General features: G+C 38.3%; 1 protein-coding gene across 2 annotated transcripts in view; it reads left to right on the top strand.

The window, feature by feature from the left end:
* Positions 1 to 15,288, top strand: part of ACBD5 (acyl-CoA binding domain containing 5) — a 33,058-nt gene extending 17,770 nt beyond the window's left edge. For both annotated transcript variants that reach the window (XM_009275198.2, XM_019471008.1), the window contains 8 exons: positions 3,207 to 3,344; positions 4,100 to 4,300; positions 5,030 to 5,136; positions 7,298 to 7,574; positions 8,930 to 9,129; positions 10,722 to 10,772; positions 11,065 to 11,174; positions 15,055 to 15,288. In XM_009275198.2, coding sequence (XP_009273473.2) covers positions 3,207 to 3,344; positions 4,100 to 4,300; positions 5,030 to 5,136; positions 7,298 to 7,574; positions 8,930 to 9,129; positions 10,722 to 10,772; positions 11,065 to 11,174; positions 15,055 to 15,067 — 1,097 coding nt within the window. In that variant the 3' untranslated portion in view covers positions 15,068 to 15,288. The remainder of the gene's footprint in view (positions 1 to 3,206; positions 3,345 to 4,099; positions 4,301 to 5,029; positions 5,137 to 7,297; positions 7,575 to 8,929; positions 9,130 to 10,721; positions 10,773 to 11,064; positions 11,175 to 15,054) is intronic.
* Positions 15,289 to 15,726: the final 438 nt, after the last annotated feature.

The raw sequence follows: 15,726 nt of genomic DNA, 5'->3' as shown, positions 1-15,726 counted from the left end.
GCACTTGCTGGTGAAGACTGAGGCAAAAAAGTCATCTCAGCCCTCAGCCTTCTCCATATCCTGGGTAACCAGGTCTCCCATTGGAGAAGGCCCACATTTTCCCTAGTCTTCCTTTTATTTAAGCTCCGAACTCCCATCTGGGTAACAAAAATTGCTGAAATACATGTGGGGAGTTAGAAATCAAATACATATTTTTGAGAAACTTGACCCTTTATATAAATATATTAAAAAAATATATTTAGAATTGCTCTTAGGAAATCTCTTAATAGAGCTGACACAAGAAAATAAGCATCTAGTGAAAGCTTGTAGAGAGGCTGTGTGTCTGTTCTTCACATCCTTTCCATCTTGCCATTTTCTTTTGTTAAATTCTTCTTCCTTCTGTTTGCGTGTCGTTACTGTTACACAGCTCTTACTAATAGCATTAAAAAAAAAAACAATCCAGGCTGTTACAGTAGCATATAACTCCTTGTACAGCTACAGAGCAGTACAGCTTTGATTTAGAAAACTCTGTCACAGATCTCACAGTTCGGTGTTGTAGGCGGTGAGATGAAAATAATAAACCAAGAGGGATTCTGTAGTATCTAAACGAGGGCAACAGAAAAAGTTGCTAACATTTTGCCTGCAGCTGAAGTGGGTAAACAGAAAGAATAAAGGGATGGGTGGGATTAGCACAAGGCAAATAAGGTTTTAAAAGCTTGCTTGACTCGTCATTCATATTAAAAGATACATTCCTCAGGAAGTAGCCCTTAACCTACCAAAAGGGACTGTAGAAGACACTACTAGTTGGCTCTGTTTAGTCTTTAACCCTATCACCCCCAGTATTGGTCATCATTGCTGGTTTCTTAGGAGATACTCAGAGTAACAAGGAGGATGGCAGAAAACCATGGTTTTACCATGTAGTAAAAGTAATTGGGAATGGACCTGATGAGCATAGCCGTGTAAGGGTTCTGAGGAAAAGTACACAATTAAGCATGGTATTTCAAGTGGCCAAAACTCTGTACGATGCTGGGTTCTTCAGAGTCGGTATCAAAGCAATGCCTCTTTATGGTCTTTAGGAGCACTGTTGCTAAGAATGACTTTGTGGAAGAAATATGATCCTGATGGATTTCAGTTATTCAGGTGTCCCATGGCATGATACCATAAATCTGTTACTGTTGATACTTTCTCTCAGTTCCACCTCTTTATTTATATATATATGTGATCTATCACTTAGAAGTTTCCCCAAATGAATAATCTCCTTACTGAAATTAAGTGAAGAGAGCACATGCTTGAATATTCAAAGACCTTCCCTTCAAAAAGAAAAACAGTAAATCTTAAGGAAAAAGCTTATGGTATAGCTGGGGCTTTTTACAATATCTTTGGTAGGGTGAGGAGGTTTACATTTTAATTTGCCTTCCTTCACAGCTAAATGTTCCTCCTAGTCTTATCTTTCCTGTTTACTCCCACGACTGCGTAGGACACATGGATGATTGTGCCCCCACCCCCTTTTTGTTTCAAAGGGGAGGGTGATGCCTGCCTTACCATGCCAAGGGAGGGGTGTCTGTGCTTAATGCTCATGCTGTGAGGACTTAACTGCTACCTTATCCTCCTCACGCTGCTGCTTCTCAGAACTCGAGAATTGAGTTTCACAATAAAGGAAACATGCTTATGAGAAATAAACAGGGAATACATTGGGATTTTTCTTTTGTGAAACAAATTTCCTTGCAAATAAAGTGTTCTTCAGTGAGGCGAAAATGAGCATGTGATTGCTTATATTCTTGTAGTCTACAAGACAGATAATAGCTTTTCCAGTTCTCTTTTTACAGTAAAGAAGCATTTTTTTTAATCTTCAGATAAAAGTTGGATTAAATCAATCCAAAACAGTGATGCAGGGTGCCCACAGAAACCTTACCTTGCAGTAAAACTAAGGTGAACAGGATATTTAACATATTCATTATTTCTATACAAGAAGTTATTTTGCCCCCCCCCCCCCTTTTTTTTTTAAAGCACTATGGATAAACTTTGAAACTAGAGGAATGTGGGAAGGCTCTTCATTGCAAGATTAAAGCAGAAAACCCTTAGCTCTAAATTACCATGCAGCAAAGAAAGTAGCGGAGCTGGTTTGGCAACTCCAGTATAACTGGGTATTATTTTGCTGTTAATGTTAAGCCTAAACGTAAGAATTAATCTTTCAAGGGAATGTAGAAATTATGCAAATGGAATGCTGTGGTGACAATTAAAACAGACAGAATTCAGCCTTGGAGTTAACATCTAAACTCTATGAGTGTCTCGCAGAAACTGTCCCCTCTTTGTACCTTAATCACTCTGTCCTAACATAGGAGGTTTAAATGATTAGCAGGATGTATTTACCCATATCTTATTTACAGGAGGTGGTAGAATTGTCCCTTAAATGCTCCATATTTTTTAAGAATCTTTACCTTGCAATTCTTTGTACAGTCAGAGTAAATTGTTTGTGATCCTTGGAGTGACCAAAGATGTGGAAAACAAGGATTTAGCAGTTACTTTGTCTATTTCAAGATTTGGGTTTTTAAAAAATATTTATGTAATTAGACATGCAAACAAATGCTCAGTGTATTTATTTCATCATCTTTTTCACTGAAACCAGAGAATTTATTTCCATATGCCCTTTGCTAGATAAAGATCTGTACAAACTTGAGTCGTCTTACCACATTTTGCGTCTGCTTAAACTGCTGCAGGAGAAGATGCATGGGATATTGTATTTACCTTCTTCAGAATCCTGTTACGTAATTGAATAGAACGTTTCAAAATTTGCCTTTGAATTGAGAGCAGTTTTGAAGCATTTCAGCCCAAAAGGGAACTTCTATAAAAACGTTGACTTCGGGGTTTAAGAGAACATGGGCACATTGGTCCTAGATAAAACGTTACTGCAGCTATACCATAAATATGGGTAATAGTCTTGGCCTGAGACTCGGTACTGAAAGTGGCCTGCTGCCTCTTTCCAGTAGGTGTCCTCAGAATCATTGAGAATCTCTTCACCAGTAGTCAGGCACTCTGTTGTGAACCACAAAAGAGAAATATTAAACCAATTAAGGAAGAGCTTACAGAAATAAAGCTGGCATTATTTGGTACATCTTCTAATATGGAAATACTTTTGTAGAACTATGACTAATAGTTTGAGGGGGGGAGGGTTGTGTGTTTGTTTCTTTTAAAATACATCTTTTTTTCCTCTTTGAATTTTTTCTTAGACCTTAGTAATGTCATGAATTCCACTCCAAATATAAAGGCTGTGAATGGAAAAGCTGAAAGTAGTGATAGTGGAGCAGAATCAGAAGAAGAAGGGCTTTGTGAAGAAGAGGAAAAAGAACTGCAGCTAAATGGAAAGGGTATGTTTTCTGCACTTGGACCGTTGTCTCTTCCAAAGTTATTCTTAACCACCTAAGTGGCAGAAAATCCCAAAGGATCATGAATGCGGTACTTCTTCAGGAGAATTAGATGCGTGGATGTGTGTGTGAAGAATGGCAGTGTCTCAACCTGGGTTATAAGATTTAGAACTAGTACAAATTTGTGAGCTATGCCATACAATTTTTGACTTGGCTAGGAAGTTTTGTCAGTAGGCTAGCAAAAAGTCTATACCCTGTATTTTTTGGTTTTTATTGCCAGTGCTGCATGTAAGAGCTGTGAATGGCTACATGGGCTGTAACAGTAGAATTCAGAATGACTTTTTTGCTTCAGAGAAAATAAAACAGAACGTTCAGTGAGATTCGTTTAGGGGGTCTATAAAGAGTTTTGAGAAATACCAGCATCAAGTGAAAACCAAATGAAATTACCTATTTGGAATTCTGTACAGGTTTTTTCCTCCAAGGACATTAGGATAATTATTTAATTTATCAGATTACTTCAGATTTGCTTACTTATGTTTTAAATATCATCTGCTTTTTATGCAAATTAGATTTTATATTTACACTTTTTACAAGAACAGAACAATCCCTGCAAATGTGAATCTAGGAGCATTTATATATTTTGTTCTGCAGATACATTATACTTACAGTCCATTAGACAGTTAGCTACTTGAAGAAATATGTTCTGAGCTATTAGGTGCATAGCTTTCTATTTGCAAGGTTTTCTTGTTCTTTTACAGACTGTAAGAATGTGAAACCAGAATCAGCAGCTGCTAAGGATTTGGAAAGTATTGTTACTAATGGCTATTACAAGGACAGCTTTATTCCAGATATGCAGAATGGCATCCAGACTAAATCTGCCCTCAATGGCTTGAACCCAGAGGAAGAAATAAAGAAAATGGAGCCAAGCTCAGAAATTGCTAATAACAGTGCTCACCAAGGTATTGTCCTTGCAAGACCATATTTTCATTTGCACATGTTTTTCTTGGAAAATATTTCTTTTCTTGAAAGCTTAATCCTGGGATTCAGAGACTAGCAATGCTGTCTTTCAGTTGTAGAAACCTGAATAAAGAATACTCAAAAAAAAAAAAAAGTAATATTAGTTTAAAATAAGGCTTTCTTTTAGGATCTCCTACAGAAAGAGAGATGAATTCAGAGACAGAGATGCCCAAAACCACAGAAATACAATTGTTTTCTTTTAAAATCATTATACTACCTATGCAAATACTATTTGCCTTTGAAAGCTAATTCGTAGCGAAATAAAAATCACTAACATCTTATTTGTCTTTCTCAAAGGCTGAACGTATTATAAATGCCAGTTTGTTGAAACTGATGTCTAAATATATAATTTTAAAACTAACAGATAACTTTAGGCAAAACTACTTTATACTGAGCTTAGGAAGGAGAGTGGAATGAACAAGGTAAAATTAAAATTATCAACTTATAATGCAGAAATGCCAATATGAGGTATAGTTTTCCCATTAGTAAAAGTTTTATATAATTCCTATATTAATATAACCTCTTTATTCAGAATCTAACTTTAGGATGACAGTTGTAGCTAAAAGGGGCATGAGTTGAAGCTCACCTAGACATTTTCACTCATTGCTTTACTCCTTGCCAGGATTGGCTCACATTTACAAAGCACGTGTGTGTCTCTCCTTTCCATACAGGCGCAAATGAAGAGAATACTGAAGAGGTCTCAGCAACTCAGCACTTAACCAGTGATTCAGACAGCGAAGTTTATTGTGACTCTATGGAACAACTTGGACTAGAAGAGGTAGGAGCTTAGTATTCCTAGGTGTATTTTGAAACTGGTATGCTTATTTTTAAATAGGTTCCTATCTGTCAGTGGACACGGGACACGCAGAGGTGAATGAAGTAACTCATGCATACCTTTTTGGACTATCGAACAACTTGGACTAGAAGAGGTAGGAGCTTAGTATTCCTAGGTGTATTTTGAAACTGGTATGCTTATTTTTAAATAGGTTCCTATCTGTCAGGTGAACCTGGACACGCAGAGGTGAATGAAGTAACTCATGCATACCTTTCTCCTGTTTGGACTATCGGGTTTTTGTTCTTTTTATTGTCAGTCTTTTACAACTTGGTTACTACTGATCTATAAAAGCCTTGAAATTTTTGCTCTCAGGGAATTTATGTGAGGGGAAGGTATCAAAAACAACAGTACAAAGAAACTAAGGGCTGTGTCTACAAATGAATTTAGGGTCTCCTAACATATGTAAGGACCAGAATCCCGCTATCTGTAAGAAGCAGGCAGTGTCTTTGTAACAATGAGCTTTTTGCGTGCTCTTTTTCTGGCCTGATGAATCCTGCATTTGTTTCTTAGAATAAATAAAGAGTAAGCCTTAGCAGGTGGCCTGTAGGCCAGTGCCTGAAAGTGGCCTAGGGCTAAAGAAGTGGGAGATGACAATGATTTCTGGGTTCTCTTGTACTCTCTTCAGCTGTAGTGTACATCTCTGACTTTCATATAATGGTGGGCACCAACTGTGCTGGCTTAGTTTTGACTAAATTTGTGCTCCTGCTCATTGTATTAACTGTAATCTTAGTTGGCTTACTGGCTTGGACCTCCTTCAGAGGTCCAGTTTAAGTGTAGACTTTGTAGGTACTCAAATGTCTAGTTTCCTGATTCTGTGGAGGAATATATGAATGGTGCATGGGATCAGAAAGACCAGTAAGCACTCTAATCATTCTCTTGTCTAGGTGTTTCCTGAGGATCTAGAGAATTCCTTTTAGCAAATCAAAATTTTACCTGGTAATGAAGCATGTTGGGAAAGGTGATTTGTAGAAGCGCTGCAAGCTCTCTTATCTAGGTGATTTCCCAATCATCTTGTGTATCGTTCGAGCTGGTTTGAGATTCTTTAATTGAAGTGGGTGGATAATTTGTCAGAATTTCCCAACCTGCATGAGAAAAGTTCTAGTTTTGAACAAAATATCATGTTCGGGTATGTGTGTATATATATAGTGTATATACATGTATACAAGTAGAACTACAGATGGATCAATTCAAACTAGAAGAGGTTCATTTAAAGAATTAAATACAGCTTTTTATTGGAAAAGATGTAGCAAGCACTCTGTCCTTCAGTTCTGATGATACAGCTTTATGAACTGCTATTTGACAGATGAGATTTTGGCAGCAGTTTCCATTTCTTTGCCCCTCCTTTTGGTTATTTTGGCTTTTTCATGGAGTTATTTTTCAGCTAGCTGAGGTCCCCAGTCTGCTTCAGCATATACTTGTGCAAGTGCTTGTCCTTGCACTGAACAAAGGGTTGCTTGAACCACCTTAAGGCAGTACTGTTGCAGAACATGTAATTGTGGCCTGATCAACACGTACGTCATCCATTTTTAATATCTTCCTACAGTACCACCGATTTTGAGTGAGAAGTTGATAGAATATTATGCCTTTCTTTCGTTTGGCGAGAGGTACAGGGTACAGCCAAGCTGTTTTGAACAGGTTGATAATAAACAACGTGATCTCTTTGCCGTGAGCGTAAACACTGCCTACTCAAGGTTGCTAATAGCATGTGACTTTTGACAGTGTGGCTCACGAATCCAAGTTAGGATACCACTTTACTGTCTAGGAAGCAAAGCCAATTTTACAAGGGAAAACTGAACATTTTCAGATCTTAATGTTCTGTTTTAGTGATTACTGAGTATTACTGTATGTTAGAAATGTCTAAAATAATTCCAAGTGGTATCACTGTTTTGTGAATATTTGCCTCAAATGCCTTTTCAATCTGAAAAGGACATCTAGACAATAGTAAGCACATTCTACAGGAAAACAACTGCTCCTGTTAAAAGAAAAGTCTTAATTCTGGGCAAACTATTTTCTGAAAGTGAAAGTAGAGATGATGCTTCTTCCTTTTTATTGGTTAACTGTCACATTTTACAGAATTTAATTACTTGCTAATGTTAATTTGTAGCCCTTGGAGATCATCACATCAGCTAAAGGATCTTTAAAGCATTCATCCCATTTCTTGGATGTAGATCACAGTCTTCTGTTAGAAAATACGGATTTTCCAAGGCGCGCTTGCATGACTTATGGGAATCTCCAACCTGGAAATACTGTAGAGGGAGCAGCTCAAGAACAAGGCGAAGTGAAGTGTGGAGGAGAAGATGGCAAAGCCAGTAATGGGGGCCCTCACAAGGAGAAAAAGGGTGGAGAAAAAGCAGATTTCTACAGTGTCAGAAGAGGGAGAGGTACTGTGCACGCTGCTTTTGTTTTCCCCCCTCTCCTGACTGCCATAAATTACTGGTGTCTGAGAAGCACTTGTCAACATCGTCCAGTAAGATAGTCATGCTATATAGTGCTTCTGTCCTTCACAATAAAAATAGATAACAAAATCCTAATTACAGTGGGTAGCAATCAGTTTTGTCTTTGGAGTATTTATTTCATTCATAGTAAGTATTACAAAAGGACTTTCTTGTGCTATGGAGATCTTATATAAACATATCGGCTGCTTCTGTTTTGGCTTACCTTAAACTCCAGCTGCTGTTTATGGCACCTGTCTTTTTAGAAATGTAATCTTCAAAACCTGTCTATGCATGAGAAGAGGTTCTTTGCAAGTTACATGTTTATTTTTAAATGTATATGTGTTTATACCTCTGTGGTGTCTTATTTGAAACCATGGAACACCTTGGAAAGGTACCAGTGACGCATTGTTTTCTATATAATTGGAGTGTTAGCCACGCCTTTGAGTGATTCTGATACTATCTATTATGATTCTTAAAACTTAATGATTCTTAATGACATTACAGTCCAGATGTTCAATTTATGTTGGACCTTTGCTCTTTTTAATTCTGTAATACTTCTAATACTGTCACCTAGGAGCAGCACCATATTCCAGTGGTATGATCTGTAAAGTCAAGGATAAAGTTGATTTTTCTTGTGCTAAAAAAAAAAGGCCAGAAAATATTTTATTTATATATAGCATGCCTTTTTGTATGGCACCTATATGTGATCAGATGCAAAAATTAAAAAGAAAATCCAAATATAACATTTATGTTGAAAACATATTATGAAGAACATATTATAGTTTAACCATCTCCCCTTCTCTCTTTTGTTGTTTTACTTGCGTTTGCTACTTGCAGGAGGAAACATGATAGGCTAGCTGTATATGTCTAAAGGAATGTTGTAGGTTTCAAACAATTATCTTTTCTCATCACTCTATTCCAGTGTTCTTTGTTTTCCAGCTGGAGACTGTGCCAAACTTAAAACACACCTACCCTTGATAATAAGACAGATCTTACTTTCTTATCACTAGGGCAGAATTTACTGCTGAACTTGACTGGATGTAAATTAATAATTTTTTGCTAAATGTTTATGCAGTTCTAGGACCTTGAATGATACTGTCACACTGAGGCTGTAGGGAAACATCTCAAATGATGTTGCAGTAACCTCCCAGTGCTTTTCAGCTGTCTGAATATAGCCTATGATTAGGAGTACCACACTCAGTTTGGGAAGGAGAAAAGGGAACTGTTAAAATCAAACATTTTCAATAGAGTTGGTAGCCCATTCTGTGTTTTATGTATCTGTTTTTTCTCCCTCAACATAGGGCATAGACTTCAGCCTCTAGGAGATGGTTCACAAGGTGGACAGATGGGTAGTGGAGGCGACGGAGAGCGCTGGGGATCAGACAGAGGACCCAGGGGTAGCCTCAATGAACAGATTGCAGTAGTGCTGATGCGGTTGCAAGAAGACATGCAAAATGTCCTTCAGAGGTTGCATATGCTGGAGGCGGTTACAGCATCACAGGTATTATCCATTGAAGTTATTTGATTACTTTTTATTAAATTTCCTTGGATATTTTTATGCTTTTTCAGATTAAAATTGCAGACAATATTTTCTTAAACTGTAAAGACATTTCAGTTATATTCTGTAGTTTATTCCAACATAAAATTTCTTATTGGTACCTACTCTCAGGAACACAATTCAGGACTCTTGTACATGTGAGCAAAAATATGCATTTTGACCTAGAAATTAACCATACATTGTTTTACTGATTTCTGATGAGACTAATCTTAGCTATAGGTATTGATACACATTACACAGTCGCTATATGGAGATTCCATGGTTAATGTTAGTAATACATGATCCCAGATAATTTCTTCATCAGTAGATCTCAAAGCATTTTCAAAGGAAGTGAGGAATTATCTTAATCTTCCAGACCGGTAAATGTTTGCAGGCAGAACTTCTGATTCCTTTTTTCACTTAGCAGAAGACTGATTCTTCATAGCATTCTTTCCCCATGAAGTAATCCAGCTTTCTTGGAATTTCATATCATGTATACAAGATAGGCAAAAGAAGTCTTAAGCAGGTGTAGATATTTATTGATGTAGTGTTTCTTTTTCCTTCTGTTTCAATGGAAATACTGTATATTCGGGAGAATAGAATATGCTGTGAATATAGTTGAACCAGCAACCTAAAAATGTTTGGTTTTGTTTGACTTGCTGATATATTTTGATCTACCTGAGAATGAGAGCGTACAAGCAGTGTCCTATGGGATGCACATACTCCAAATCTAAGGCAACCAGGGAAAAGGATTTATTAACATCATGATTTTGCTCTGTCACAGCTATTCAAGAATCTGATGTTTGGATACAGACTGATTTTCTTTTTTTGCCTGAGCAATACATGAAGAAATAGTTAAAGATTCTTCCCCAGCAGTTCATGCTGTGCTTGCTACCCTTACCTAAAGAGAAAGAGAAGCTTCTGTTTCACACTTACATAAATTAAGAAAGAGCTAGAAAACTGACTGCTTTGGTTTTGTGGAAGCACCACAATAGTGTATGGGAATAGTCTTGAAAAGTTTCTTGTACTTCTCATTTTCTGGATTGCCTGGAAGATTTGGAACAGAGTATTCTCTTTCCTTTATGCTGTTAGACATGCCTGTAGCTATAGCTCAGAGCAGACTAAAACAGTGTTTTTTGCCTTTGGATAGACTAGTGTCAAAACATGTAACCATGCAAATTAAGCTGCTGGGATTTCTACTCGGGGTTGCAACTGCTGGGACTGGACCAGAGTTGAGGAAGTTGCGATGGGAAGTTGGACAGGGGGGGGCCGTGAAAAACTGTAAAGAGGTCCAGTAAATGACACTGATTCATTTTTTTAACACACAGAGTTGTGATAAAAATGCTATAAAGAGTAATGGAAACATGAGAGGTAAGTTGGAAACTAAGTAGTGAAAGGGGGGTTGCATGGGGCTGGTTCTGTTCCTTAAACTGTCATACATACAGATTGCAAAGCCTTCACAAGATGAAAAACTTCATATTCTCATTTTGTGAAGCAGAAAAATTTTAATTATAGTTTCCTTTCTTATACTTACCAGCCTTTCTTTGTATTTAAAGGCAAAATCTGCAACACTACAGTCAAATTATCAGCCTGCCTCCTCTGTCAAGGTAAAATATTGGTTTTTCGACTTGTAAAAAGCAGTGTGAATGGTGAAAAAAGATGAGATGAATATTCTGTGTCTAGCTTTTCGTATGTGCTTTTTGTATTGTCTCTCCCTTGACTAGGAGATAAAAAATAATCTGTGTCTGAAGAAGTTATTTGCTAGATTAATCTTTTTTTCTGGTCTTACCAGTATTTTCTACTTTGATACTGTAGCATTTGAAGTAATTGAGAAGTATATGCGTGGTATTCAATATGTGCACACAAATTGCTGACTAGAATTTTTTTCTGTTTCCTTAGAAACCATCATGGTGGCCCTTTGACATTTCTCCTGGTATTTTAGCTTTTGCTATTGTATGGCCATTTATTGCCCAGTGGTTGGTACATGTGTATCTTCAAAGAAAGCGAAGGTAAAGACGTGCATTCAATAGGGCATATATACTGCATTTCATCTGTTTAAACCAGTACGTAGTATATCGTGTTATTTAGACAGGACATAAAATACTGCCTTCATGCATAAGAAGAATGCAAGGGTATGGTCTCAGTAAGGCTTTGAGTGTACCTGAAACATCAGGTCAGTATCAAAATGGGGAGCTTGATAATAATTGCTTTGATAAATCCTGTTTCCTTGAGTTGTTTCAAGACATGTCTTGCTTAATGTTCCATCGTATGTATCGGTGACTCATAGCTCTGAAGATACCAGGCTAAAGCAGGTTAGAGTCAAGTCCTTGGTATGGTTATGATAGGAGGGCGTGTGTTTCAGTCCCAAGAACTCAAGCCAAATGCGCGACAAGAAATTCTTGAAGCTAGTAGGAGTGCTTTTCATTAGCTGGGAATTCTAGGAACAGACATGTATAGTTTTCTTTGCCTTGAAAATTTCTCAGCATAAGAAAGTATTGGTTAATTTGACTTCATATGTGGGATGCTTTACATGTGGCAATTTAGGTTAAATCCGTGAAGTGTGATGCAGGATAAATAATTTCAGTGAGCATACACAAGTGGGTGAGGCTGGATAGCTTGGAAGTGTCGCCATGACATTCTTTGACCCTCTCACTCCCAATATCCTCTTGAGCCATTTTCTCTGCTTCTAAACTCCCTAGTCCCCTTATGCCATGAGAAAATTGTTTCCTATCAGATCCTTTGCAGAGTCCCATCTGTCACCTTTTTCTTATTTAAATTTTGCTAGCACCTTACTACAATATTTTTGTAATGTCTACTTTGACTTCCTTCAGCTGAAGGACAGTTGTACTCTCATCTTACCTTTTCTCAACTCTCTAAGCATCAGAAGATCAAGTTAATGTTCTCTAGTTGCTATCTACTTACTTCAGCCTCACACCTGACTCTGTTAGCTTAGTATGCTCTTAAGTTTTTTCCTCTCTGTCAGTCTGCAGAGAGTCTGCATATGTGTAGATCATACTAGAAGTAGCTTAAATTGTTCTAGCTTTTTAATGTTTGACAGTTTTCATGGTATAGTTTGCTCTCATATGGTAAATCACAGAAACACAGAATGGTTGAGGTTGGAAGGCAGTTCTGGACGTCATCTGGTCCAGCCCCACTGCTCAAGCAGGCACACCCAGAGCCGGTTGCCCAGGACCATGTCCAGACGGCTTTTGAATATCTCCAATGATGGAGACTCCACAACCTCTCTGGGCAACCTGTGCCAGTGTTCATCTCTCCTCCCAGGAGAGATGCTCCAGTCCCTTCATCATCTTCATGGCCCTTTATTGGACTCTCTCCAGTATGTCCATGTCTCTCTTGTACCCAGAACTGGACACAGCACTCCAGGTGTGGCCTTTCCAGTGCTGAGTAGAGGGGAAGGATCACCTCCCTCAGCCTGCTGGGAGGGATAATGCAGCCTGCAATACCATTGGCCTTCTTTGCTGCAAGGGCACGTTGCTGGCTTACGTTCACTTGGTGTCCACCAGGACCCCCAGGTCCTTTTCTGCCAAGTTGCTTCCCAGCTGGGCAGGCCCCAGCATGTACTGATGGCTGGGGTTGTTCCTCCCCAGGTGCTGGACTTGGCACTTCCCCTTGTCATACTTTATGAGGTTCCTGTCAGCCCATTTTTCCATCCTGTTGAGGTCCCTCTGGATGGCAGCACAACCCTCTGGTATATCAGCCACTCCTCCCAGTTTTGTGTAATCTGCAAACTCACTGAGGGTGCATTCTGCTCCTTCATCCAGATTATTAATAAAGATGTTAAACAGAACTGGACCCAGTACCGACCCCTGGCATACACCGCTAATTACTGGCCTCCAGCTAGACTTCGTGCCACTGATCACCACCCTCTGGGCCCAGCCCGTGGTACTGTAAACAGTACAATGCCCACAAAGGCTACAAGTCTGCCAGGGGAGTTAGTTACCCTGTCTCAGAGCTGTCATTAGCAGCACTGATGTTACTTGCACTGTCTGATGAAACCAGAGATTTCACCACTAAGGCTTTTAGGCAGTTACACACATTTTCCTTATTTTCTGCACTGGTAAATGGAGATTTCCATTTCATCAGCAAGGACAAAGTTTTTTAAAATCCATACAATTTTTTTAGTATTTTATGTGAAGCTCCTATGAACTTTAGTGTTGTTTAGCTAATAGCTCTTGAATGGCCGTGTTCTCTCTCTGAACAGTATGCTGTTCTTGTAAAGCTTTTTTGATCATCTATTCTGACCTCTGTAGCACCCTCAATCAATTCCCAGGCTCAGTCAGAAATCAGTTTTTAGAAAAGCACCCTTTCCAGCAATTTTTCTAATATATTCTTCTAATGATTCAGAGCTTAAATGAATAAACAATTGGTACATTATTTTTAATTTGGATTTGTCTAGCTTCAGCTTTCATTCGTTGGATTTTCCTAGATCTTTATCTACCTGACAAAGAGCCCGTGATATGTTTTCCATGGCTACTTTATTGCTATCACCGGGTCACCTCTTAATCTCTTGGTTAAACGAAACAGATGGAGCAACTGGAATCTCATTTTAAAGTTGTTTTCCAGTCTTGGGATGATTCTGGTGGCTCTTTCCCGAATGCTCCACAGTCTATCAATCAACATTCTTTTTGAGTTCTGGACACCAGGATTTGTACCACAGTCTACTAATGGTAATACCAGTATCTCTGTGAGACACAGAGATAGCATAGCCCCAGATAGCCCTTGTTTTGTTTACTCATTCATGGATTGTATTAATATGAGATGAACTCCAAGAACAGAAACAACCAAAGAAATTTCTGTGTTCTTCAGCTTTCTTCTTTGTTGCTGAAGAAATCTACCCATAGCCCAAATTTAAGGACTATCTGCTTCTGCATCACCTTTCCATCCAGAGTTCCATCTCCTTTAGCAATGGGTAGGTTGATCAAGTACACTCAGAGAGAGAATGGAATTGCAAAACAAGAGTCCTTCTCTGTTGTCCCATTGCCAGTTTCAGCTTGTAGTCTGTAAAGGTGTGTAAGCTTTTAGACAACAGCTGTACACAGTGTATATATTGACCATATCTATGTACTTTTGGTCTTAAAATACATAAACTGTCCTGGAGCAGAAACCAGGAGTCTGTGCTACTTGTGAGGTTTTCTGATCGTGAAGCTGTGGAGCCGTGACTCCTGAACTCTTTTGCACAGTGGAGCAAATTCCATGGAACTGGTGGAGAGAAGGCCTTCTGTAGCCAACAGCTACAGAAGTTTAGCTCATGTCCCTGGGAAGGGGTAGCTCAGCTCGCTCTTAGCACCCTACTGTACGGCGTTCTGGCTGATTTAGGTCTTCTGAGCCTCTTAACCTGTCTCATTCCTTTATATGGAACTTAATGCTGAAAATCTGGGTATTCATATTGGAGCCTTCACTGAAGAAAGCGTGAAAAGCTGAATCCTGAGGGCTGTAAAACCAGATCACGGATAGAAAAATATTTTTAATAATAATAGAGAGTTGTTTAGATTCAGCTGACAATTTTAGAACATTCTGATTGCACGTTTTCTGGAGTCACTGGAAAACGAGCTCATAAGCATTGCTCTGCTGTGAGCCAGCAAACCACTGACTGATGTGGTCAGGGGCAGTTCTGAGGAATTTCATCTGCAGTGTAGAATTCTTAGTGATCTTTGGTACTCCTCAGTGTAAGTTGTGCTAGTTCTGTAAACTTGCAGATTGTTTTGTAACTTAAGAGGGCAAATTTTCAGGTATCTTGAAGCAGCGTTGTATTTTAATGAATTGGAAATCATTCACGTGTAACCTGAATTGATTTGTTTATTTAGACAAAGGAAAAATCATCTCATATGTGAAGGTACATTAAACTAATTTATTTTGTTCCTCTTCTAGAAAACTGAACTGAGAATTCATGACTTTGCTTAAAGACTGCTAGGAGAAGATGATGGCCCTGGAAAGCAAAGGAATTCTGAATTCTCATAGAATCTCAGAATCTGGGATGATGTTCCTTCTGTTACAGTAGTATTTTGTACTACCTTTGGGCTAAACATTTAAGGACTAACATTGAAACTTGAATGATTCACAGCTCCTAGGTTACAAATAAAATACATTTAATAATTCCATCCTCAAAACCATATGAACGTTAATTATTTTGGAATGTGCTTGTGGATGGGCCTTCAGTAACTACTCGTCTTGCTGATGTCAGATGGTGAAGAGAATATCATCTTTGTAAAAGAATAAGTGAAAAATATATAAAACTGTCAATATAGAAATAATTTTACAATCACAACATCCCTGCCTGTTTTTCCACAGGGTTACATATTATCAGATGAAAGCACTGATAAGGTATGAATTCAATACATTGTAAGCTGTTGGAAAAATACAATCTAGCTCTAAGGAATTCAACTGGTTATTTTTGCTGCTAAACAAGCGTGGCGGAAATTTCCATGTAAATCAGTCAGAAATGAAGTTGAATCCTTCACTTATCCTTTAAGATTGTAAAGGAGATTTGGGAATTAATACGTCTTGGAAGTTAGAGCCATTAATAACAGAAGGACTGTCAAA

This window comes from Aptenodytes forsteri, unplaced genomic scaffold (genome assembly GCF_000699145.1).
Source record: "Aptenodytes forsteri isolate BGI_AS27 unplaced genomic scaffold, ASM69914v1 Scaffold336, whole genome shotgun sequence".
NCBI classification, from domain to species: Eukaryota; Metazoa; Chordata; class Aves; order Sphenisciformes; family Spheniscidae; genus Aptenodytes; species Aptenodytes forsteri.
Note: the sequence above shows the minus strand (reverse complement) of the source record. Positions and strands in the feature narration are given on the sequence as shown.